Source organism: Botrytis porri (genome assembly GCF_014898465.1).
Source record: "Botrytis porri strain MUCL 3234 chromosome Unknown BPOR_012, whole genome shotgun sequence".
NCBI classification, from domain to species: domain Eukaryota; kingdom Fungi; phylum Ascomycota; class Leotiomycetes; order Helotiales; family Sclerotiniaceae; genus Botrytis; species Botrytis porri.
The window spans coordinates 1,635,658-1,661,952 of NW_024066086.1; the positions used below are offsets into that span (position 1 = coordinate 1,635,658).

The 26,295-nt window shown below is 40.4% G+C and overlaps 8 protein-coding genes across 8 annotated transcripts; 6 read left to right on the forward strand and 2 right to left on the reverse strand.

Moving 5' to 3' along the window:
• Positions 1-3,020: 3,020 nt before the first annotated feature.
• EAF01_008993 (uncharacterized protein) lies at positions 3,021-4,175 on the forward strand (the record flags this gene model as incomplete). Its single annotated transcript, XM_038917249.1, has 2 exons — positions 3,021-3,300; positions 3,355-4,175. 2 exons carry the CDS (start codon positions 3,021-3,023, stop codon positions 4,173-4,175), a joined length of 1,101 nt encoding a protein of 366 aa, XP_038767643.1.
• A 559-nt stretch (positions 4,176-4,734) lies between these two features.
• On the forward strand, positions 4,735-7,868 carry EAF01_008994 (uncharacterized protein). Its single transcript, XM_038917250.1, has 4 exons — positions 4,735-5,049; positions 5,136-6,537; positions 6,616-7,197; positions 7,256-7,868. The coding sequence occupies exons 1-4, from the start codon at positions 4,909-4,911 to the stop codon at positions 7,648-7,650; spliced, it is 2,520 nt and encodes an 839-aa protein (XP_038767644.1). The 5' UTR covers positions 4,735-4,908; the 3' UTR covers positions 7,651-7,868.
• Positions 7,869-8,143: 275 nt separating this feature from the next.
• EAF01_008995 (uncharacterized protein) lies at positions 8,144-9,160 on the reverse strand (the record flags this gene model as incomplete). The annotated part of the gene is made up of 2 exons (XM_038917251.1): positions 8,144-8,298; positions 8,368-9,160. The coding sequence occupies 2 exons, from the start codon at positions 9,158-9,160 to the stop codon at positions 8,144-8,146; spliced, it is 948 nt and encodes a 315-aa protein (XP_038767645.1).
• A 1,528-nt stretch (positions 9,161-10,688) lies between these two features.
• EAF01_008996 (uncharacterized protein) lies at positions 10,689-12,062 on the reverse strand (the record flags this gene model as incomplete). Its single annotated transcript, XM_038917252.1, has 1 exon — positions 10,689-12,062. The coding sequence occupies one exon, from the start codon at positions 12,060-12,062 to the stop codon at positions 10,689-10,691; it is 1,374 nt and encodes a 457-aa protein (XP_038767646.1).
• Positions 12,063-12,644: 582 nt separating this feature from the next.
• On the forward strand, positions 12,645-13,835 carry EAF01_008997 (uncharacterized protein; the record flags this gene model as incomplete). The annotated part of the gene is made up of 2 exons (XM_038917253.1): positions 12,645-12,973; positions 13,041-13,835. Exons 1-2 carry the CDS (start codon positions 12,893-12,895, stop codon positions 13,833-13,835), a joined length of 876 nt encoding a protein of 291 aa, XP_038767647.1. The 5' UTR covers positions 12,645-12,892.
• Positions 13,836-14,643: 808 nt separating this feature from the next.
• Positions 14,644-19,999, forward strand: EAF01_008998 (uncharacterized protein; the record flags this gene model as incomplete). Its single annotated transcript, XM_038917254.1, has 2 exons — positions 14,644-19,799; positions 19,882-19,999. 2 exons carry the CDS (start codon positions 14,644-14,646, stop codon positions 19,997-19,999), a joined length of 5,274 nt encoding a protein of 1,757 aa, XP_038767648.1.
• A 940-nt stretch (positions 20,000-20,939) lies between these two features.
• Positions 20,940-22,538, forward strand: EAF01_008999 (uncharacterized protein; the record flags this gene model as incomplete). Its single annotated transcript, XM_038917255.1, has 1 exon — positions 20,940-22,538. The coding sequence occupies one exon, from the start codon at positions 20,940-20,942 to the stop codon at positions 22,536-22,538; it is 1,599 nt and encodes a 532-aa protein (XP_038767649.1).
• A 1,707-nt stretch (positions 22,539-24,245) lies between these two features.
• On the forward strand, positions 24,246-25,490 carry EAF01_009000 (uncharacterized protein; the record flags this gene model as incomplete). Its single annotated transcript, XM_038917256.1, has 4 exons — positions 24,246-24,583; positions 24,632-24,993; positions 25,053-25,223; positions 25,273-25,490. The coding sequence occupies 4 exons, from the start codon at positions 24,246-24,248 to the stop codon at positions 25,488-25,490; spliced, it is 1,089 nt and encodes a 362-aa protein (XP_038767650.1).
• Positions 25,491-26,295: the final 805 nt, after the last annotated feature.

Genomic DNA, 26,295 nt, shown 5'->3' on the forward strand with positions numbered 1-26,295 from the left:
ACACTTCCACGTGACCCTAGAGGCAGCTCCCGTAACACAAAAGAAGCAAAAAGAGTTGGAAAATAATAGATGTATTGATTCATAAAATGTAATAAAGAATTAAGAACACGTTTTACTTGTATTTATAATTTTCAAAAAGCTCTCTATAAAAATCCTAAGCTTATTAGAGATTAGTTCCGATTTATATCGAATATACGAAACAAATTTGGTATTTTTGATTGTAATTTATAGAATTTTGATAAAACAGACTTTATAATAGGAATTATAAATGCTGGTATAATTGTTATTAGCTTTAAGAGATTCGGTAGAAGTAAAGTTATACAATTAGATAATTGAGAATGGGCGATAGTGATTATATATGATAATAGTGAGGGGGATACTATACCTTTATTTCTCATAATTCAAGAATAGATGCATTTTTCTAATTAGTATATAGAAATCGATCTTCCTGTAGAATGGACTATTAAATCTATTTCTAATGAATGGATAAACAATGAGATAGGGTTAAAATAATTGAAACACTTTGATAAACATATAAGAAATCGAATTAAGAACAAATATAGAATGCTAGTACTGAATAAATATGAAAGCTATAAATTAATATCATTCTAGAATTATTATAAAAAGAATAATATTAAATATATATATTTACTATTATATTCAAGTTATTTAATTTAGTCTTTTAATATTAAATATTTTAATATTTTAAAATGAGAATATAATACTCAAATTGAAGGGTTTATAAGAGTATATATTAATTATATTTCAAAGATCGAATTCTTTATAGCTTTTAAAGTTGTATATTAATGGTTAATTATAAATCAGAATATAAAAGCTAAATTTCGAGGAGTAGGATTAATTTCATTTAATTCTAAAACAATGCTTTTCAAATTAGATATTCGAATTTATATATCTATTTCTTTATTATGGGAGCTGCCTCTAGGGTCATGTAGAAGTGACTAGAGATCTCTCGAGATAGTTTAGACTAGACTTTAAGTAGGAATTTAATAAGATTAGTAACTAATTGTAATTCTCATAATTATAGTAATGAAATTAATAATTGTTCTTAAGCACGAAGCTTTATATTATAATAAAACTTATTCCCTTATATAGATCTTCATTCTTTGTTATATTCCTTGGGACCTCCTTATAGGCTGAATCGCTACGGACCTCACTGCGCTCCAGGAGCGCTACAGCTCCTTGACGCTCCGTCACCTGCTCATAGTCATGTGACGCGGTACTTCGCAAGGACCTGTTACAACAGACATCACATGACACATTCGCATGTCACGTGAGGGAGCCTTGGGGAGCCGCGGGCTCCAGGAGCATACGGATCCCAGGGGCTCCAGAGGACGAAGGTCTATATAACAGAATGAGTTTCATTATAATATAGAGCTTCGTGCTCAAGAACAATCATTAGTTTCATTACTATAGTTACGAGAATTGTAACCAGTTACAACCTTATTGAATTCCTACTTGAAGTTTAGTCTAAACCACCTCGAGAGAACTCTAGACACTTCCACGTGACCCTAGAGGCAGCTCCCGTAACAGGACCGTCGTAATATTCTTTTCCTTTTAATTTAGATTTCTGGGTTTTTTAAACTCCTTATAATCCTATAAAAGCTTTTTCTTAATTAATATTAGTTAAATCTTAAATAACTTATTATTAATCAAGCTTTTCTATATTTTTATTTAAAATTGTATTAATTTTAATTAAAAGTATAGAGAGATTAGTATATGAGAATATACTTTTAAGTATAAAAAACTATATATTTTGAAAAATTAATAAAGTATTAAGTTAATATTAATATATATAAAAAATATAAATATATTAAGGAGGAGTATTTACTAAATAGAAGATTATGAATATATTATTTCAATAAAAAGTTGATATTTAGATTCAATATGATAAGTACTAAAATAAAAGGAATTCTAATAGAAAAGTATTTTTTAATTAATATTATAATAATTATGAAAAGATAGGTTATAATATAAGAATTTATTAAATTGATATAATAGATTTTAGATTATTAGATTCTTAATAGTTCTAATTAATTGAATTAATGATTATTGAATAATATGAATTTGAATATATTAATTGAGATAAAAGTGATTTGTTTGGTGATATGATTTACTCGGTGATGAATCACGTTATCTAGTAGTTAAGCCCTCGTCTCAAAATTCCCCATGTTCATAGATAAGCACTATGCAGCAAATCATTTGCATACCTGCGCGCCATCAACATACAATATGCTAACCATCTACCTTATAGAATTCCCAATTCATTATAGAAGTAAACAAAATGCGTACCATCATTAACAGAAATTCATTACCCTATACACCACTCCTCATTACTAGAAAAAATTCATTATATATCTACAAACCACTTCTGGGACCACTCGACTCTATTCGTCTTATATTAGTTAAGCCTTCTCCTTGCATAACATCGGCCATTCGTTGTTCGATGATTGAAAGTCGTTGGTCTTCCGAGATCTGAAAAATTTACAGCTCTCTCCTAGACATGGGGTGACGCCCAGGATCAACGGATGATACAAGTCGACGGGAAAACTTTATATATAACACGAAATTTGGAGTCCGCTCTGAGACATCTAAGACATCAGACAGAGGTTGTTCGTCTTTGGGCTGATGGTTTATGTATCAATCAGTCTGACGTTGATGAGAGAAACAGGCATGTAGCTCACATGCGGTCTATTTACTCTGCAGCCTGCGATACCATTGTTTTCCTTGGTGAATCAAGTGAACGGTCAGGGAATATCTTTCAAGCGACAAGGGATTCGAAACACAAAGGGTCAGTAGACATTACAAAAGAGACTTTGATATTGGCAAATCCTACCCAATCTTGGGGGATAAGTCAAGAAGAAATCAGAAATTCAGCATCTGAAGTCCTTTGGCGTCCTTATTGGAGCCGGGTATGGATCTATCAAGAGATAATTGTCTCCATTCGAATATGGATACAATGTGGAACAATACGAGTTTCATGGGATGATTTTTACTATGCTATGGTCGTAGCTCTAAGTACTAGCACAGGCTATTTTGGTGCAGGCTATGATAATGTGATCAAGAATCGCCTGGAAGATTTCTATTGGGAACGACTTGAATATCGAAAGTCACCTGAAAATGACGAGAAATCATCACTACCACTGTGTGGGCCACCTCATATACCTGAATATGGAAAACGATTGAATCTCCTTGATCTTCTTGTGACAAAGAGAGGTTATATGGCCTCGGACAGTCGAGACATCATCTTTGCGCTCTCTGGTATTGCTAAAAGGCCAGAAGGTACATAGCCATTTACTATAAGTTATGAGAAATCACCTCGCCAAGTATATTCAGACGTTGTCAACTATCTCATTGAGACGGACAATAATTATGACGTTTTAAGTCATGCAGAACAATATATCAATCACGCCTGTCATATTCGATCATCAGTACCATCATGGGTGCCATCATGGGTGCCAGACTGGACAACCCGTGCAAAATACAAACAAAAGATTGTTGACTGGGTTGAACCTCTAGACAAATCAGGAAGTGCTATCTCGAATAGTGCATATCTCAGGGATCAAGGAGTCCTCGCTTGCGTGGGCGATAAAATCGGCACCATAAGCCTGATTACTGACTACCCTCGCGATACTCGGCGCAGAGACGAAGGTAGAATAGGTCGGATACTGTGGAAAGAGTGGAAAGATAAAAAGCTTCCGGATAGTGTTTTGGAACTTTTCAATCGTTTACATCCCTTAATATACAATCGAAGATATGCCGAATCGCTTGAAGGTATCTGTTGTTTGGTACTAGAAGGGACCCAAACTGGTGATATTGTTTTTCAATTCATTGGTAGTCCACTACCCTATATTCTAAGGCCAATTGAATCGACGAATATTAAGTCTGGAAATGGATGGAGAGCTTGGAAAATATTGCAGCATCTCTCTCGCTGGTGGAATAACTCGACGGGACCCAGACAAGAACTACCTGCCAAATGCCTAGATGCCAAAATCTCAATCATTCTAGAAAAGAAACAATTAGGATACCAAACTCTCGAAATTAGACGTTATAATTTTGTAGGAGAATGTTTTGTGGATGGATTGATGAGCAATGAAATTAGCCAAATTCATGAACGACAGCATTCTCAAAAGAAGACCATATTCGCAATGTATTGAACAGAACAGATGAGATTTGATTGTAAACTGGCTTTGAGTATGGGAATCGATCTGAATTAGCTTTGATTTCTGAAGACTGTGGTTCTTTGCTTTTGACCAACAAAAAATCGTAAAGATCATGTAATGTATCACGAATTCGCCGTCCGGATGGATGAATGTGGTCTGCCCCTATTTCGTCTGTTGCGTCTACGAAGTTCTTTTAGTAAGAGAACAATGCTCAGAGCACCAACGCGAGAAGTATCTTCTCATCCCCCTGCCGAAAGGGAATGGATAAGGTCATAGGCAATCTCTAGATTAAAGCTTTATCAGTGCTGTTTGGTAGCAGCCGGCAAAGGCCAGAATTCTCACTCGGCTCGGTTTAACACTTTCTATTATGCAAATTATTAGAATAACTGTGATCAAGTCCCTTTCCACCAAGAAAATTACTAGAATGTTACATAAGAAAGAATATCGAAAATGTTGATTTTCATGTGAATGTGGCATAAGATCACGAGTTAGTTAAAGTCGCCTGCCGCGCAAACACCACCAAATCAAACCATGATTCTAGGACGAGACAATCGCGTCATATTACTCCATCAAAGCCACAAACTACAGTACGATACAACCTCAAGATAAAATGTTTTCAATACGACCGCTGTCAATTTAATACTTTGTGATAGCTGAGGTCATTCGAACTACATTTCTGCTTGATTGCAACTTCAGCGAGACTTACAAAATTCCCATTATCGTGGCAATGACGTCGTCTTCTGGCCCCGCAAGACCGGTATCGCCGAATAGCTTCTATGCTTTGAGCGACGACGAGGAGGGGGATTATAATACAGTCACATATACAGAATCGGGGAGAGGGGTCAAACTACTATTCTCCAAGAGCAAGGTAATAACTTCCAGCAGCTTGATGTTTCAAGCAAAGTGCGGGGTCGTTCAAGCAGCTCGTTACTAACATCACAACCACAACTACAGGTTTATATTCATCCTACTCCATCTGCGAAAGATAACATACCCGGATACATAGCTCTATTGCAACAGAAGTTAACTCCAGATTCGCGCCCCACATCTTCCTCCTCTAAAGATGCAAAATCTAAGACCTCCGCCTCCTTACTCCTGGCATGGCTTCCAGAATCATCTCTTGGGGATTCCTTGAATTCATATGTGAAGGTCGATCTTGCAGAAGGCGATTCTCCACCTAAACAATCATATCTCGTACCACCTCCTCCAACAACCACCACCCATTCTGGATCCGTCGGTCATTATGCCTTCGCCATACCCGTCTCGCAGGTTTATAGCCTTCTCGTGCGACCACCGAGCTTAGGATGGTGGTTTGGAAGTGTCATAATAAACTCTCGAGCAGGAGATTCCTTCCCTGCACTATTCTTTCACGACTCGGAATGTCAATCTACAATCTTACAAAAGAAGAAGAGGACGAGGGAATCATTCGATCCATTTGGCGCGAATGGAGAGATGTTTTGGGGTGGCGATGAGGTGTTAAGGTGGCTGAGACGATATGTTGATATTGAAAGAAGTGGTGCAGAACCTAATATCTACTTGGTGGAACCTTCGGCCGAAGATAAGGAAGCGTTTGGAGACAAGCCAGTCACATCTGCGCCAGTGAGGAGACCATCAAGTAGTGGTACCAGAGTTGGAAGTGCTGCTGGCGCTGGTTCGAGTGCATATAGAAGTGCGCAGAGAGACGCTGGGATGGATCCAGTTACAAAGTTTGTGAAGGAAGCAGGATGGAATCTGATGGAGAAGTTTAGTAAGGTTACGACATTCACGAGAAGGACGGCCGATTCAATTGTTGAAAATCCTAAAGTACCTCCACAGGTTAGGAGGTTCATGAAGAACCCGGAAGTTCAAACAATACAAGAGGAGTTTGATAGTGCTAGGATATACTTAGCGCGATGGGCTATGGGTATCGCAGAGCAAAGTGAAAGGGATAAGAATCAGAGAATATGGACAGCAAGGGATGTCTTGGAAATGGAGGAAACAGATGTCGGCGAATTCGAGTTATTGGAAACGGAGATGGGTTCTTTGACTATAAGGGAACAGAGGAAACCCGTAACGTCTGGAGAATGGAACAAGTTTTTCGATCAAAGGACTGGCAGATTATCTGTTACCGTAGATGAGGTTAAAGAAAGGATATTTCATGGTGGACTCGACCCAGAAGATGGAGTTAGAAAAGAGGCCTGGTTGTTCTTGCTCGGTGTTTATGAATGGGATTCCTCAGCAGATGAAAGAAAAGCCGTGATGGCAGCATTACGAGATGAGTATGTGAAATTGAAAGGTGCTTGGTGGGACCGTTTGGTCGACTTGGGTGGTGAAGGAGAGGAAGGGGAATGGTGGCGAGAACAGAAAAATCGGATAGGTAATAAAGCTCAATATCCTATCATTTTGAAGACTTGAAAAGGCTGACATATCCCATTTCTTGGGGCTCACACGATAGAGAAAGATGTTCATAGGACGGATCGTAACATCCCATTATACGCAGGAGAGGATACGCCACATCCAGACCCGAACTCACCATTTGCTGATGTGGGTACCAATGTTCACTTGGAGCAAATGAAAGATATGCTTCTAACCTATAACGAATACAATCGCGACCTCGGTTATGTACAAGGCATGTCCGATCTTCTCGCTCCAATATATGCTGTCATGCAAGACGATGCTATCGCTTTCTGGGGGTTTCAACATTTCATGGAGCGTATGGAACGTAACTTTCTCCGGGATCAATCAGGAATGCGTTCTCAGCTTCTCACTCTCGATCACCTTGTCCAACTCATGGATCCTAAGCTTTATCTCCACCTTCAAAGCGCAGATAGTACTAATTTCTTTTTCTTCTTCCGCATGTTGCTCGTCTGGTATAAGCGTGAATTTGCATGGTTGGACGTTCTACATCTTTGGGAGGTATTATGGACAGATTATTTGAGTCAAGAGTTCCATCTCTTCATTGCTTTAGCAATTTTAGAAAAGCATAGAGATGTTATCATGACACATTTGCAACATTTCGATGAAGTATTGAAATATGGTATGTTTTCATTCTCATAACATAAGATTCGAGGGTGACGAATACTAATGAGACATAGTTAATGAATTATCCAATCAGATAGATTTGGAATCCACTCTTGTTCGTGCAGAGGCATTATTCCGTCGCTTCCAGAGAACAGTTGAGGCTATTGATAAAAAGTCAAATTTCCCAAAGCCATCTATTAGACACCGTGTTACTCAAGGTACACAAGTTGCTGAGCCATCTGGCTCTGTCAGCGCATCAAGAGGTACAGATATGGGGGGTGGTACAATCGAGGGTGCAAGAAAAGACAAAGGAAAGCAGCCAACTAATGGGGAATTGGAAGACATGCCTGAGAGACCAAAGGTGATTAGCAAGGAGCTGAGAGAATTATTAAGTAGGAAGGTGATGATCTTGCCTAGGAAGGTGGTTAGGAGAGAAGGAGAGGGTTTGGCCAAGGTGCAGAAACAATAGTAAGGTTATGGGAAGGGAATATGGCAAAGGAAATATGGATCAGGCGTTTAGGTCACGCATTATACGCTCTATGAGTTTTTAAGTTGCAGTATTTTGGACGGCGGTGGATTGGAAGTCTTCAAGGGCCATGCGGGTACTTTCATATTTTTGTCGAATGGAAATGAATTTTTATAACATCTCAGTCATTCTAGTGTTATAAATGCGAATCATATCATCACTATTTCCTGGCATCGCTGTAATCATGTTGTAATGATAAGAACTCACGTTTTGGTGTGCATATTATTGATGTTCATCTATCATTCCATTCAATCCTTTTGCTCTCGTTCCAAATCTCGATATAAGCAAACATGATATCGAACATTTCCGTATGTCAAATCGGCCACTTGTATGCTCACATCTGTATTCACATGTTTTACACGTTCCATTTGCTCCTTATTATTGTTATACTACTCTCTCATTTCTGATAAAAGATAATGATTCAACAGATAAGAAATCAAAGAATGAGGTCTTTTGTGCCCTCTCTGCCATTTTCCTTGTCCTCTTGGTAAGCAAGTTTCAAGGACCCTGTTGATGTATACCCTTTCGTTGACATCCTGGCTCCAATTTTCAGTGCAATCCTCATTCTGTCACCGTTTCTTGTCTCCCAAACTGATAATTATAAATGAAGGATTAAAGTCTAGGATGCATACAAAAAGCTGAATAGATATCCTAGTGTACTCATTTTGCCTTCAGTACCTCTACATTCTTCTCTTCTGGTTGTTCCATTTTTATGTAAAATTAGCGCAGCGGGATCAGATGATGAAGATAGCGATGATGAAGATGGCGATGATGAAGATGGCGATGATGAAGATGGGGATGATGAAAGTGAATAGACATCGGGTGGTATTATTACCCAATCATTTGTGTCTTCCTCTTCTAATTGCTGTTGGGAATAGTAGTCCGGGGGAGAAAGAGAACTGATGTAAAACTCTGAAGCAGAGATACTTTGAATGAGGGGGGAAGGTGGACGATCTCTGGTTCGAGGGACAGAAGCTTTGGGAAATTGACGGTGCGAGATGGGGTGGAACCATGGTTGGGGAGTAGGTGGCTTCGACGATTGTGAGGACACAGAAGGGGAGATGGAAGGAGATGGCGGCCCTAGAGAATCAAGATTTGTTTGTAGGGAATCAAAAAGGAGTGCTTTGCAGAATGGTGGAAAGTCAGGGGGTTCTTTGTTTGCCGCGCTGGATGCTTTGAGCTCGCGGTTGATTGTGGATGTGCTGTTGTATTCATATTCATACGAGTTACGGTTGAAATTTGAAGTAGTTGGAGAGGGAATGTGGATTTGAGCCGGTGGTGTTAGTGGAGTGCGGGGTGGTGGACGAGTTGGAGGGGGAGGGTAGGGAGGGAGGGCATCCGAATCCGAAGTTGATTCTGGTTCGTCGGAAGGGGGGAGGAATACCCAAGTGGGAGGTCGCGGTCGATTGATTATCATGGTGGTGTCTGCCGTTGATGGGGGTGTATACGGCATCCTGGTCAGAATTCAGGTGTGTAAACGGCGAGGAATAAAGGTTCCTCGTATTGGATTGGAACTTGATTTTGCTATTATTGAAGAGCTGTCTGCACCAAACTTCGCATTGTTCGGAAAATCAAGATAACAATAAAAGTTGGGAATCAAATCATCGAGATAAAATGGAATGAAATGAAGTCCACGATAACATGATATGAAAAGCTCTCGTTGAAGTGAACACGCTTTTACATTTTTCGAGTGGATTTTCTTTGTCCTGATTCGTGGATTCGATCGACCTCTTTGTTCAGACACTATCTAATGATTTATAATATGAGTTTTGGAGTGATTAGGAAAATATGTTAGTCGAAACTTCAATGATTCCCTTTGTCTGATATTTGATGCTTGCGGGAAGTTCGACAGAGTATAGTATTTTGGGGGTGGATTGTTCGTAGACCCGAGTATGGAAATTCGGAGAATGAAGTTGCCTCGAGGAATCTGGAGGACCTGGATAAACTCGGAAGATTATATGATCAGGTCTGTATATCATTCACCGCATTTGCAAAACATTTGCGGTAGTCGTTTATGTGTCAATTGGCATGTGAACTTGGTTGAGGCGACATCGATGCAAACTGATGTGTAGGATTGCCTCTCTTTGAAATTCAAATTCGACATAGAGAACAATTGCTCTGATTAAATTCTACATCAACATCTGGTTCATTGATTCTAAGAAGGGCTTGTAACTTTCTCTATTGGTACAAAATCTCCAGAAAAATATCGAAAAATGGTTAATTTCCAGATCTAATTAAAATCATGGATGAGAATGTCGGCTTCGTTTGCAACGTCCTAGTCTCACAGTTTTACTTGTAATATAGAAGGATGTCTAGTCCAAGGAAAGGAACTCGAGGGGCGTTCTTTCCCAAATAACTTTTAATCAATCTCACTTTGGCCTTGCCTGCCCCTATCTTGTCTTGACAACCGAAAGCCGTTTTTGACGGGAAGTAAATACTCGCTAGCAAAACAATTTGTACAAATGAATGTTTTTGTTTGGTATGGCAGTATGAAGTGCAACGATCAAACTCATCGTACTAGAAGACTGGCGAATTTCCCTTAAAAATAAAGGAGCGCCACCAAATTGTTCCAAATCGGATCCTAAACCCACAATCTATAACCTCTAATTCCCGAACCTTGAACTCTAGTATTTTCCTTTGCCTAAATACCAGATTCCTGAAACATTGTACCTCGAAAAGTATGCATTCGGTGCATTGACTATCAAGCGTAGATTCATGGAACGTCATTCTCCTTCTGTAGACTGCCCAACGAGTACCTGCAGACTAGATTATTGAATGGTTCGAAAAGATGACCTGCAGGTGATTCTAGGGCTTATCATTGGTTCAGGCTTAGATTTATACTGAATTTATACTAGATTAAGAAGAATGCTGCAGAGCAAGTAGTAGATCTTGCAGATAAATCCATTAGCAGAGCACCTGCAGACCAGATTGTTTGCGGAACACCTGCAGGTGCATATTCTTTTGCGCAGCCTATTCTCCTCTTAAAACCTATCCTTTACTTTTGCTTGTCCGATACCTTTGGCTTTACAATCCAATAAAGCTCCTTTCAAAAGTGCCTCAATTACATTCTTCATGGTCTCCGCATTGGTACTTGCTGGAGACTTGAATGGGTTCTCCTCATCCTCACCCAACTGAACCGCCGCATCAAGTTCTTCCTGGGTAGCAGTCTCCGGATTCATTTTCGGAGTAACACCTACGACACGATGTAGTTCATTATGATCTGGTTGTTTCTCATAATCGGGAGGTTCAAGGACATTTAGGGCATCCAAGATAGCTTCAGGACATGTACCTAGAGCAGCCAGCACATCATAGACTATAACTTTGCAATACTCCACGATTTCTTCACTTTCCGGATCCGGAAGCAGTTCGGGATTTATCTCTCGATCTCTCGTATCGAAATAAGTGGTTCTTCTCAGTAAGAACCATTGCTGATCGCGATCTTTCATGATCGGGGCAGGCTTCCCATTTATCATCCTACATGCTCCTTTGTAGTAGAGTATATTCTGGGGTGCTTCTATATCTCTCAGAGCGATTCCCAAAGTTTGTCCAGTTTCGGCCATCTCTGAAAATATTGTAGGCCTCAATGGTGTGTCATAGGCTGCGATCTTGTTGTAGACCACTGAAGAGATTCCTTCTCGATCTAGAAACGAATGGAAATCTTGCGCAGATGACCAATGAAAGTCATTGTTGGCAGCTCCTTGGTCCGCTTTGAGGATACTGTGACTTGTGGGCTCTTTGGTGTCATTTCTAGCTTGATCGAGTTTGTAGTTACCTTGTAGGACAACCTTGGCTATCACATGCTTTAAAGGGTGTATCTGTGAGGAATCCTTTGGTCGTAATGATCTTTCGAACTCAGAAATATCTTGTAGAGAAGATATAAGCAAGAATGTTAACTGATAATTGTCTCTTTCGGCATTATCTTTGAGCTGTTGCAAAAGATCCAGGCCTCTTGGTTGTTTAGGATATGGTTTCCCTCCCATGATGCTGACAGGAAATTCATATAGATCCGGAGAAATGTTCTTTTCAGTGCCTCTGGTGCCTTGTCTAACAGGTATTTCCTCAAGACCTAGAAGATCGAGAGATTGACGTGCGAGGTGTGCCCTTGCATCTTCCGGTAGCAGGTTAGTTATGAAACCTTCGAGTTTCACCGCACCTAGACGATGGAGTTCTTTCAAAACTATCATAGCCGCGAGATCATCATAGTCTTTACCGACATCTGTGATGACAACAACGTGCGGAAGATCAAAGTTCTGTTTGCGCAAGGTAGTAACAGTATCCATAATCTTTCGATAGACGGCCGTCTCTATGTCGTTGAGGCCATCCGGAATAGGGTTATGAGTTTTTGAACCAGTCATATTGTGCTTTTGAAAAAAGGATTCCAGCTTTGATGTAAACATGGCGGAGAATTTTGTAAGTTTCGTGGATGTATGAAGTAGAATAATCCATTCCGAGAATGATGTGAGAAGAACTATATATGTTTCAAAAATCCAGTACAATAATAGTCATCGTATAATAAAATTTAAAACTTGATGAATCCAATATGATTGATGAATCAAGTATGATCGATCAAAGAGGGGTGATTCATGTTGGAAAGCTGCAAATTCGTTTGAATGATTGAATGGATGGGGCCATCTAGGTTACTGCGGCACGAAACCAACGTACAATGATTCCAAAGACAAGTAGATACCTTGGTGGTTAATAAGGTAGATATTCGGGCAGCACACAAGAGGACCTTTTGCAGGCCAGTTTTGCGAACTTTCTATTTTTCTCTTCTCTGATGATGGTGAAAAATATTGAAAGATTAGAAGTTAAATGGATATAATGACATGAATGACTAGATCATGACAGGGCAACCTGAGGCTGAGAAGCTGGCGTTCTCCTAGGCGGTCTCGGGGCTCTACTCAATTATTCTAGTAAAGTTCTTCGTAGAATACCTAAGTTAATAATAATAATAATAATAATAAGGCTCTCTCCTCTCCTCATTCATGGGGTTAGCGAGAGGCGAGATGTCAATGCTCCATGCACATGCTTTATGCTTATTAGCTCAGATGCCGATGCCACCGACGCCGATAACCTTATACCGATCCTGTAGCCTCGCGTAGCCTAGAGTACTGACCATCATCATCGCAAAGCCATTCGAAAGTCAATCACCCGCAGTCAATCACCGCAGTCAATCACCTGCATTATGGATCTCTTATCTACTATACGAAAATCTGGTTCACGAGGAGGTGTAAACTTTAGTTGGGATGAGGTTCAAAGTTCCCAAGTAAGTAAACCCCCCGACCAATTAATCAATCGCATGGACGTCGTTTACTTACTTAATACTCTCTCAGCATCGAGAAAATTACCTGGGCCATTCTCTTATGGCCCCAGTTGGTCGATGGCAAAAGGGAAAAGATTTGAATTGGTACGCAAAGGGAGACGCGGAATCGACTGGCAATGAGACTGCAGAAGAGAAACAGGCACGAGAGAGAAAAGAAGAGATTCGAAAAATAAAAGAGGCTGAGGAAGACGCGATAGCAAGGGCTCTAGGATTACCGGTCGCACAGCGTGGTGAAGCTACAGGAGCAAATAACGTGGAAGTTGGAGAATTGAATAGAGTTATTAAAGAATCGGAAGAAGGAACCGATGATGCTGAAGGAATGGGAAAGGGTACCGGATTTAGCGATTATGTTGGTAATACTGATGGGCAAGAGATGCTGCAGATAAAATCCGAGCCTTCAGAGCAGAGAGGTGGATTGCTGAGGAATGACCGCAATAATGAAAGAATCAATAGATCCGGAGGGGATAGAGAAGGGCGATCAAAGGAAAAAGATAGACGAAGACATCGAAGTCGAAGTAGGGATCATGAACGAGAGCGAAGTCACAGGAAGCATCGACATAGATCAAGAAGTGGTGAGCGGGAACATCATAGGCGTCGACATGATGCTAGTCCGCGAAGGAGGGAAAGAAGCCGCAGTCCAGCAGCTCGACCCCGCAGATATCGGAGCAGAAGTCCCGATCGAAGACATCGGTCAAAGAGAGAAGATGAGAATTCTAGACACAACGATCCACGGGAGCGAGTGCCTCGAAGAAGTCGCTCGCCAGACATACGAGGCAGAGAAAGGATGCCAGAGAAACGACGTTAATTCCATTATATTTGGTCTCATTTCTGGAAGGGAGTCATCGAAATGGCGTTGATAATATAACAAAAGTATACCCATTTGTAGTATTCTGTCTACTCAAATGGACATCAAGAATACAAAGTAATGATTTAAGATTGCGCATACTTGACGATGTCTCTATTTGATTTCCAAGATTACCTGTTACTTATACCATAGAGACTATCTATTTCATCAGGGTGTGTATATACGCACCCAGTATCATTCAGTACATAGGTAGTTGTCATTCATCGGGCATGGAATGCCACCATCTGCAGCCTTACCTCGTAGCCTTATTCCGTGGAACTAGATGATGCCTTTCTGCAGGTAACCTAATCTATTCTCGCCATTTAAACACCCGCGCTTTTTGATAGACTTTTGAATAATCACATTTCTCCTTGAAAAATATCCAAATAATTTGAAGTTTTGCATTTTAAGCGTCATCTTTCGGTTATTCATTCATTAACTACCAGGCTATTATTTTGTCCTTAGATTTATCATACTTTCCATGTTCTAGAACCCGCTGGAGTAAGATAGTGTGTCTCAGCCTTCCTTCTAGCCTTCCCTATGCCGGTAGTAAACCACCGCTACTCACACATCACAACTCCTTACGATAGACACTACTTCTCATAGGCATACATCATACATATAGCAAGCTGTCATTTACATTAATTCATGGCTCACCAAGGATAAACTTCTAGCTTGTTTGATTGTCTGACATAAACCCCCAGATTTATCGAGCTGTCGAGGGGAGGCAAATCGACACTCTGCGAGATCAACAACATCCATTATCGCCATGGACTTTACAAAATTACGAGCAGCTGCGCTGAACGATGGTGACGATGAAGAGGCTGTTACAGTCAATACGCGAGCTCTGATAGATAAAGTTCTAGCTAGATATTCTGGGGAATGGACAACTTTACGAGAACTAATCCAGAATGCTGCGGATGCACAGGCGACGACAGTTACAATCAAGTTCGAGACATCACCCTCTATTCAAGTCCCAACCCCAAATACCACAAATCAATCAGCGATATTGAAACATATCCTTCTTAATCACACACTGAAGAGATTATTAACCACCAACAACGGGCAGGCATTCGGAGTCAATGATTGGTCGAGGTTGAAGAGAATAGCTGAGGGGAATCCAGATGAAACGAAGATTGGAGCTTTCGGTGTAGGCTTCTATAGTGTTTTCGCCGATTGTGAAGACCCTTTTGTCAGCTCGGGCGATCAGGCTATGGCATTTTACTGGAAAGGCAACTTTTTATTTACCAAGAAGATTCAATTACCTCCTAGTGAAGCGAATCCCAATACAAGCTTCGTCCTTGACTACCGGAACAACACAACGCCAATGCCAAATTTACTTTCTATAGCCCAATTCTTAGCAACGAGTTTGACATTCGTGGCTCTTCAAAATATCGAATTATATGTCGATGATTTTAAGATTATATCTTTGAAGAAGAAATCAGCACCAAGTTACGATGTCCCTATCGCGAGGGATGTTACGACAAGGTCTAAAGAAGGTCTCATGAAAGTTCAAAAGCTTGAGAGAGAAAGTGTACAAATGGATGCAACCTTTATGAATGTCGTGGGTTGGAAACCTGCCAAAGAATCCACATCTAAACCCTCTTATGATAATAGCTACGGGAGTTCCAACGATGTACCCTCTCTCCGTTCCTTCTTTTCCAGACTTACGTCGAACAATAGCCAGGCTCAACAAAAGGCAAAAGCCTTGCAAGAGGAAAAGGCCATGCAAGATGTGCTACTTGAAGATCTGACAGCTCTAACAACAACCAATGTATTTCTACGTGTGACTACGGCAATGATTAAGACTTATATTCAGCCAAGTTTCGCAGCGGAGCTGGAACGAGCGACTAAGAAACCACCCCCCAAGACAACCAAATTGGCCATTCTCACATCTTCTTACGATGAAACCGAAGCATCTGCACATGATAATCTAGTTTCAAAGAACGTTGACGTTTTTGCATCTGTTCTTCCGGGAAAGAAACCTGGTGGTCGGGTTTTCATCGGTTTCCCGACTCATCAAACAACTGGTGCAGGTATGCATCTATCTGCGCCATCCGTTATTCCGACCGTAGAACGTGAATCTATTGATTTGAATGCTCGATATGTTCGGACTTGGAATCTGGAGATGCTTCGAGTTGCTGGTATCATGGCAAGATTAGCATTTGCTAATGAAATGTCTGATCTCGCTGATAAGGTCAAACGTGCAACTCAATCAAATGGAAATGGAAATAAGGTGACGAAGCGCGAGATTGAGCAGTTTTTGCCAGAAGCTGCACACATATTAAAAACTTTTACCTTTGGAGATTCTACCCCAAGCTCTCAGGTTTCCCAAGTTATCGAGGAAGCGTTTTGGACAGCGTATCAGAAGGCATCGATCGAGATTTATAGTACTAGGAGTGTTCTTCCAACGACAAAAGTTCGGTTAGCCACAGAAGATTTGAGTGGATTCGTGGAGGGAATCCCTGTCGTTCCAGACGCACTTCTCGAATCTGAATTCGTGAAGAAGCTCAAAGACTTTGAGCTCATCACTGAAATTACAATCCGCGATGTTAAGCAAGAGCTTGAAGCAAAGGCACTTACTAAAGAACAACTCGTTCAGTTTATCAAGTGGGCAGGCCACAAGGCCATCCTTGGAAAGATCGATGCCCAGACTATTCACTCTTTATTCGACGTTGCTGTTGCCACTCTAGGAGATGATAAAAATCAGGGTGAAATCATTGCGCTAGGCAGTGTCACGAGTTACCTGAATGTCAATAGAATACCACCTGAAGCTCCGGTTCCTCCAACAACAATCCCTTTTGAGTTCACTCGAGAATGTCAACCAAACGAACTTCAGGCCCTGGGATGGGAACCCCTCGAGATTGTGCCGTGGTTGCGTTACTTAATAGAATCGAGAGATAGAAGTGGACCTGAACAAAACATAACTACGGCACCACCATTTGCGGCCAAGGTTCTTCACATCATCTCAAAATCGTGGGAAGGAATGAGTGCCAATTCCAAAGCGACTGTCACATCACTACTTTCAACCTTGACAGTGATTCCAACCAAGTGTGGCATGAAAAAGCCGGGCGAGTCGTTTTTTGAAAGTGTGAAGCTTTTTGAAGATTTACCCACCCTGACGAATTGTCCAGGTGTCAAAGAGAAGTTTCTTGCAGCTATTGGAGTAAGAAAAACAGTAGATCTGGAGACAATCTTCAGTCGACTTCTTGCACCTCCCACACAAGCCAAAGAAGGTGAGGTGTCCAAGAACAGTCGTCACATGGACTTGATCAAGTATCTAGCCTCGGTAAAGGAAGACATTCCATCAGAAGATCTTAAGAGATTGAAAGAATCACAAATCTGCCCTGCCGAGGCAGGCCCGCCTGGTCAGGAATCGTCCCAAGGTACAGCCCGGATGTACAAAGTTCGTGAACTCTTTGAGCCTAAAGACGCACTCAGGGACTTGGGACTACCAATACTTCAATGGCCTGGACCTCTGTTTAGTTATCGATCCAGCAGCAATGAAGGCCGTTTCTTGTCTATGCTTGGGTTGAGATCTTTCCCTTCTGTTCCTGAACTTATTGATCTGATGTCATCGACTGACTTCATCCTCCGAAACAAAGCTATGGTTTACTTTATCACAAACCATCACATGAATGGTTACGCGAGCTTTGATGTCAATACCACTACGAAAGGAATTCTTCCAATCGAAGGCGACGAGAAACGAAGAGTTGCACCTTTTGAATGCTTCACGAATGAGAAGAGCTCTGTTCTTGGTTTCGAAATATTGCGACAAGATCTTCGTATCCATGCTAACAAATTTGGTGTTTCTGTTGATCCCCCTATTACGGAATGCGTCAATCGACTTATCAAAAGTCCTCCAAAATCTCGTCGTGAAGCTATTACACTGTTTGGATATTTTTCGAGCAGGCTTGGTGAGGTTGGTCTAAATAGTTGTGCCAAATTGAGTGATTCTCCTATTGTTCCCATACCAGACAATCGAGAAAATACGAGCGGACTTTCCAACGAAAAGCCACAATCTTCCAATAAGATTAAGTATCTTACACCTCGACAATGTTATCTGGGAAGTTCTTCGGAGTATAGCAATATCTTCGACTTCGTTGATTTTGGTACCGAGGCCAATACGTTTCTTCTCAAGTGTGGGTCTAAGAATGAACCTACCAAGTCAGAACTTGCTGCTCTAGTTTGCCAAGAACCTGCTCGTCTTCTTGGAATCATGAAAAGTCCCGAAAAGTACTTGAATCTCCTGAGGTCTCTTGCAAATGATCTGCCCATGCTAAGAAGAGATACGGTTCTATTCAGGCAGATGATGGTCTCCAAGTTTCTTCTCGGATCGAAGGAAATCTCAGCTGCAAAGGGAATATCGGATACGACCAGTCTTATAGACCAGCAGGATCTTGACGTGGAAGAAACCGAGGATGCCCCCCTTAAACAGTGGCACTTGGAGCAACCTAATAAGATTGTTGTTGTTGATGATTATAACAGCTACCGTCTCTTCAAAGAAAATCTGGTCTGCGCGCCTCTAGAGGACACGTTGGAAGAATTTTATCTCGCACTTGGATCTACCAATCTTAGTAACATTGTACAAGAAGACCTCCGTGTTGGTCAGGCTGTTTCTTATCAAGGAGATTCTGTCAAACTTCGTAAGCATATTCTTGAGCGGTCAAAACTGTTCTTGCATGAATCACCACGTGAGAATGTGAAACGAGATAGTCGATGGTTGGAGAAAAACTTGACGGTACAAGTTGTCAGTGGCATACAAGTTAGACGATCTTTGAAAGGCCACAATTTGTCGAATACAGAAAAAAGGACTGCTGCTTGTATTCACGAGCGACACAAAGGATTACAACTACTGGTGACTAATGCATATGATACATATCAAATTAGCTTGGCTATGTGCAAGCATTTATTAGCACGCCCACAACAGCAGTCATATCTCACCTTCGAATCTTTTCTCACGTTATCCTTGCAGCAATTACGTTCTCGCGGTTACAATGTGGAGAGAATTCTTAGAGCCAAGGCAGCGGAAGCGCGAATTGCCGAAGAAGAAAGAAAGAGACAACTCGAAACAGAACAAGAACAAATTCGGGAGCAGGAGAACCAGTGGCGAGAAGATCAAAAACAAGAGGCTGTGACCTCTGCACGAGATGAAAATCGTCGAAACTCTCATGTTGCTATGCCCGGTGCATTTGGTTCCGATTCTCCATCACCACCTCAAGCCAAGAAAGAAAAGAGTCGAGGATTATTCTCAAATCTTTCGCGACGCTTTGGTCTTGATAGTAGTAGTGACGAGTCAGTGAAATCACCCACATCATTGTCCGGAGATGCTCTACCACCCCCTTACTCCGAGACTGCGGGCCAGAAACCCCAAACCGAAAGTGTTACTTCCAACGGCGCTATCAAACAAAATCTGCTCAATGCCATTCAATCATCTCGAGCTCATGATTCCTCCGACCTGTTTACCCCTCCATCTACCAATCAGGTCAAGGAACAAGCTGAATATTGCGACTCAACTTCCGGTCAAAACCTCTCCTACTTTGCAGATGCTTCGAATGGCACTCGTATATTCATATCCAACGATAGGCAAAACCCTGACGGTCCCAATCTTACCGATTTTCTCGCTGCAAATGTATCTCCCCTCAATAGCTTCGCTGCTTTACTTCATGAAGCCGCAGACATTTACAATTTGCCCAGAAAAGCTATTCATATTTTCTACGATGATCACGGAAATACTATTGCTTTCAATAGCCAAGGAAGTATCTTTTGTAATTTCAGATTTTTCCAACAATTACATCTTAAGAAACTCGATTCAAAAAGCGGAGAGGAAAAAGTAGATGCGGGCGCTTACTGGTGGATAGTACTTGCTCATGAATTGGCGCATAATTTGGTTGGACCACATAATTCCGATCATAGCTTCTATACGTAAGTGTTGCCCCTTGTTTGTCCTTGAATCTGTTTTTCGAAAGTAGCAATATGAACAAAAGCTAACATTTATATCAAAAAGTGAGCAACTGATTGCGAATTATTTCCCGAAGATGATGGCGAGAGCAAATAAATACACGATGGTGCCACCAATTACTGCCAGCGACAACCCCGGCGTAGTGGATAATAGAGATGTATGAAATACTGACTGAAATTACTATTGATACCAATTCCAAACACAGTCGATGAGATGAGCAGATAGACTTGAGATCGGATTTCCTACACAATTCTCATTTTCATTGCACATAATGTAAATGTGTGTATCATTGTGCAATTCATAGCTATGGCGTTTGCGGCGATTACATTGAAAGGGATGGAGTGATATATGGCCGACAGATTTTGAGTTTTGGGTTTTGGGTTTTCGTTAGAGTAGAATACTCCTCAGATAGATGTGTGTGCCTTGAATACAACTTCTTTTCTATCATCGGATTCATAGGTTCAAGTATGACAGAGAATCTCCAGGCACGGTACTTGCTGTTATCATCGAGAGATAAACCGTGATATCTTTGCAATGAAATATCTGGATAAGAGCTGCTTTGGAATCTGTTCAGTCATTTCTTAGACCTCGGATCTTGAATTGTTGAAAACGATCTCACATGAAAGGCATTTGATTCCATGAACCTTCCTAGATACCACCTATCTAGAATCCAACATCGATAGTGGAGGGTCATGCCAGGGCCTGCGATTTAGTCCTTTCAGTTATAACTAGTCTCAAAGACTGACGTCACTCCCCTTGAAGCAGTCGAATCAATTCTTCACGTTGATGACCAGGTTGTGAGTCCTGAGTTATTATTATTTACCCGATCCCAATGGGGAGATCAAGGTAGGGAATGCCCAGAAGGATTAGGATTCGTTAGACGACTTCCTATGCCATACCACGAGCGATATACATACAGCGTTCAAATTGAGCTTGATAAGTGGGAGTACCACTAAGTCAACTACCCCACTTTCCGACCACCCCCTCTTTTCGACCACCTCAAAAACCACACCGCTTTGAGTAATTATAAAATTTATACTTTGAATAACTCAACAATGCTTTAATCAATTGATTTGAAATTTTGATATTATTATAATTGTGATATGAAGAATAGATATACCGAAGAAGATATCGCAGAGGCTCTTAGAGCGATTACAAATGGAGCAAGCATACGAAGAGCTAGCTTGGATTATGGTGTTCCACGTACCACACTTCACGATCGAATATATGGTGGAGTTTCGCATCAAAAAGGCGCCCAAATACTTCAAAAGTTATCTCCAATTCAGGAGAATCGACTAGCAGAATGGATATTAGTACAGGAAGCTCTTGGTACTAGCCCTACACATCGTCAAATCAGAGAGATGGCAGAGCACCTCCTTATTGTACGAGGGGAGGATCCCTCACTTGGAAAGAAATGGATACATAGCTTTTTTCGAAGGCATCCTAATATTGGAACTAAGAAGCAACATCAAATCGATTCTGCACGAGTTTCAGGTGCTACATCTGATATTATTAAGAAGTGGTTCCGGAACCTCGCAATCCCTGAAATCAAGGCTATTAAGCCGGCCAACAGATGGAATATGGATGAAGCAGGTATAATGGAGGGTCAGGGTCTTAATGGACTAGTAGTAGGAAGCACTGATCGAAGATTTATTCAAAAAAAGCAACCTGGATCTCGAATTTGGACCTCTTTTATAGAATGCATTTCAGCCAATGGAAAAAGCATTACTCCCCTTGTAATATATAAGGGAAAATCAGTTCAACAACAATGGTTTCCAACAGATTTGACTCTATTCAAGGGTTGGAACTTTACCGCTACAGAAAATGGATGGACTACAGATGCTACAGCTTTAGAATGGCTGAAAAAGATCTATATCCCTCAAACTACCCCTATTCAGCCGGAAAATTCAAGACTCCTCATTTTGGACGGACACGGAAGCCATGAAACTACAGCATTTATGTTAGAATGCTTTAATAACAACATATATCTCTTACTTCTCCCACCACATACGTCACACGTACTACAACCACTCGATTTATCTGTGTTCTCACCCCTAAAAAGTGCATATCGAATCGAACTTAATAAATTAAGTCTATTATCCGATTCCTCACCAATTGGAAAGCGCAATTTCCTTTCTTGCTATCAGAAGGCTAGAATAGAAGGTTTAACTATTCAAAATATCAAGTCTGGGTGGCAAGCTAGTGGTCTTTGGCCCAAAAATATGGCTAAACCTCTTATGAGTCGACTTTTGCTTGAAAATAGCAATAGAGAGGTTTTATCACTTAATCCTGAATCTGATGATGATCCTATTCTTCAATGGAATATATATTCATCGTTTATTCAATGGAAAACCCCTCAAAAAGGAGCCGATATCAGAAAATATAGAGATATAATGATTCAAGAGAAGGAGATCGATTTGCCAACACGAAGATTACTATTTCGCAAGATTATAAAAGGATTCGATGCTAAGGATTATGAACTCTTAGAGGCAGAGAATAAGATTAGAAAGCTAGAATATCAATTAGATGAAGCATTACCTAGAAAAAGGCGAAAGGTTGTGGTATCTCCAAATTCGAAGTTCGCAGGGATTAGAGCTATAAGGCGTACACAAATTGAAGCTGGAGATCGTGAAGATGAGGTAGATGATAGCTCTAGTGCTATAGAAAGTGATTCTACAGGCGATTTCATTGAAGTTCAATAGTTATTGAGTTATTAAAGTTTTAAGTGTAGATAATATGAATTTTTTAGGTGGTCGGAAACAGGGGGTGGTCGGAAAGTGGGGTAGTTGACTTAGTGGGTGTACAGACTAACGGGACAATGCAAAAAATTGACATGTGAATATATCTTGATATATCTATTCATATATCTTAGGATGTCCTACAATCATTCATTAGAAATGGAAGATTATGAAATTTGATATCAAACAACCAAAGAATCAATTTATTGGAAATATTGGAAATTGCGAAGTGTCCTGTCAATCCATGCACTCACTGTTGTACCTATGAGTTAGTCAGATTGTTCTTGATGAAAACTGAGGGCTTTGAAGTACGAGGGATGTGTACATTTGTTCGATATTCAAGATCAAATAGAAAACTGATAGTAAATCAACCTTTCTCTCACAAAAACATTGTCATGTTTCCAAAGTGTTATCATATTGTCAACCCAGAAATGAATTGAGGAGGATACTGCCGACGGGAAAGCGTCTAGGTAACCGACATCAATTACCGGTTCTTATCGAATGATCTTACCCGGCCCATGGAATTATCGGATTTTGTGACTACAAACTTCGTAAAATCCAAAGATCCTCCATTTTTTTCTACGTGGGATAGCCTCTTAGCGGAGGGTATTGACCGACATGAGAGAGATCTTACAGCGTACAGTCTACCTCGTAAGTTGCTGTCGAGTTGTCGGTTATATGATTTTTCTGAAGTAAACTTTTTTCAGGGGTTAGTCGGATCGGACACACTAACCTTAGCGGATCGGGTTTAAGGTGCTGACAGAGGCTAACGCCTAGAAGACCTAAGAAAGCTTCAACAGTTAAAACATACGAGCCATACATGTGGAGAATAGATCTTCGGATCCACCCATCTTCCTTGTTAAATGCATTCATCATACATCATAATCGTACACAATAGATGTACGGAGTATGATGCATAATACATCATCGGCCGAAGGTAAAATATTCAAGACAAAACGAAACCATCGGCTTTACAAAATACTCGAGTGCATGTTCAATATCCATCATCTAGATCGTAGTATTCAATGGAGCTGATGTTCAGACATTGTAGTAGAGCATAGAGCGGCTTGCTATTTTGACCCCCCTCGAAACTGTTTTTCCACGAATTTTTTGTACTCCAGTAAGTGAGCATACGTATATGCATCTAATAGAGGAACGCAACATTGCCTCTCTAAGAACAGAACTCACTGGAATGAGCCAAAAAAAAATCTTGACTCTCCGCAATATTTATGGACAAGAGCCAGTTCATCGCACCTATGCCCTGATGTTTGATGAGAATGATAAGTGTGAATGGTTTAATTCCCCCTGAAGTGCCGACTATCGAAATGAATGCCTCAATTACGAATCTAGATCATTACCATAGTTCCAGCCAGTTCCATCTTTTTCCAATATCAAACTTTTCATTCCATACCCTTGACCATTATCGACGGCTCAAGCGCAATTCCTAAAACTTCAACATTTCCGAATCAAGACCCAATCTTTTCTTATCTATCTACCTATCATGACTCCACCCAGATTTGTAATTCCGTGTATGGAGGCAAACGATGTCATTCTCACAATGAAAGGAATAGATATAAAATCCATGGTCCAGATTGTGTCTTTCAAGCCTCATTCTCACTCAACACCAAAAATATACCATTTGATTTCGAAAAATAAAAATTTCGCCTTAAAATGTCTACCGATTACCAGTTCCAGGGATGGATGGGTCTCGACTCCGAAGCCGCCAATGGCAAGATGGTTTGGCAAGAGTTTGAACCTAAGCCTTTTGAAGAGACAGATGTCGATATCAAAATCACTCACTGTGGTATTTGCGGTTCTGATATACACACTTTGAGATCCGGATGGAGTGCCTCTGATTACCCAGTTTGTGTCGGTCACGAAATTGTTGGAAAGGCTGTTAGAGTTGGATCCAAGGTTAAGGATATTAAGCTTGGAGATCGTGTTGGTGTTGGTGCTCAAAGTGGTTCTTGTATGAACCAAAAGGGTGATTGTGAAGCTTGTGCTGATGGGTAGGTCTTCTATTCATCATATCAATGGATAATATTAATATAACCCAGTCAACAACAATACTGCGCTCACATGACCGGTACTTACAACAGCAAATGGGCTGACGGAAGCAAATCCTACGGAGGTTATGCTGATTACTGGCGTGGAAGTGGTGATTTCGTAATTAAGATCCCGGATTCAATCCCATCTGATATTGCAGCTCCTATGCTTTGTGGTGGTATCACAGCTTTCTCACCTCTTGCTCAAAATGGTGCTGGGCCAGGAAAAAAGGTTGGAATCGTTGGAATTGGTGGTCTTGGACATTTTGGTATTATGAGTGCAAAAGCTTTAGGTTGTGATGAAATCACAGCGATCTCTAGAACCTCGGCTAAGAAGGAAGATGCATTCAAGATGGGTGCTACTAGATTTATCGGTAAGTATTTTGTCTTTACTCGTTTCAGTGAAAAGCTTTACTGACTTATGAATCTACAGCTACCGATGAAGAACCAGATTGGGCCACAAAATATGGAAATTCGCTCGACCTTATCGTCAGCACTGTTTCCTCACCAAAACTCCCACTTCAAAGCTACCTTACCCTTCTCAGATTTCAGGGTAAATTCATCCAAGTCGGTGCTCCTGAAGATACCATTCCTGGATTCAACAGTAAGTTATTGTTCTTTCGGTTTAAAAAATCACCATTAACACAAATTAGTGTTCTCCCTCATCCTCAAGAAGCTTTCCATCGGTGCTTCACTCATTGGTCCCCCACATGAGATTAAGGATATGTTAGCACTATTCGCTGAAAAGGGTGTTAAGACATGGAACAACAATGTTCCAATGAAGGATGCTAACCAAGCTATTGTTGATATGGAGGATGGTAAAGCAAGATACAGATATGTCTTGGTTAATGAGAAGCATATTGATGATTAGGTTTAAGCTTTTATTTATGAATAATGTAATGGATAAGAATGAATGATAGACTACACGTTTATGAGTTAAACCTGAGTTTAGATGGTAGACCTTGAGTTCATATGCTATATGTACGACGAGGCTGTTTCAAACCAATTCTGTTGAACCGCAACCATGGAATTCGTTAGATGGATATGGTCCATGTAGTTTCAGAGGAAAGGGAGCAAGTCTCAGCTCGTTCTAGTGAAAGCCTAATTTATACATTAAAGCTCTTAACGTCTTTTATCATCGAATGGACTATATCATTGAGTGGGCTACTTCAAAATACATTAAAATTAGTCTTTTCCTAATATTTAAATTTTAATAATCAATCAATATTTATTAAAAAAGAAAAAGGATTTATTAAAAAAAAATCTATTAACTTATTATTTTAACAAATTCTTGTATTATATCTGGTCTTTCTGTATTTACTATAGTATTGACTAGAAGATACTTTTTCATTAGAATTCCTTCCTTTTTGATACTTGTTGTGTTGAATCTGAATATTAATCTTTTATTGAGATAATATATTAAGAACTTCTTGTCTAATAAGTACTCCTCCTTGATGTAATTGGGTTTTTTTTGTGTATTAATGCTTGTTTAATGCCTCATTTGCTTTTCGAAGTATATGAATCTCTATATTCAAAAGTGTATTTTTATGTGCTAATCTCTTTATACTTTTAACTAGAGTTAATATAGTTTCAAATATAGGTATAAGAGAGCTTAATTGATATCAAGTTATTCGAGATTTTATTAAAATTGATTGAGAAAGAACTTCAATTGGATT

Excerpts from the sequence above, each read along its gene's own strand:
- EAF01_008994 (XM_038917250.1), top strand. The coding sequence starts at position 4,909 with ATGACGTCGTCTTCTGGCCCCGCAAGACCGGTATCGCCGAATAGCTTC. Across the intron at positions 5,050-5,135 it reads TACTATTCTCCAAGAGCAAG|GTTTATATTCATCCTACTCC; the intron begins GTAATAACTTCC and ends CCACAACTACAG. Across the intron at positions 7,198-7,255 it reads CGATGAAGTATTGAAATATG|TTAATGAATTATCCAATCAG; the intron begins GTATGTTTTCAT and ends AATGAGACATAG.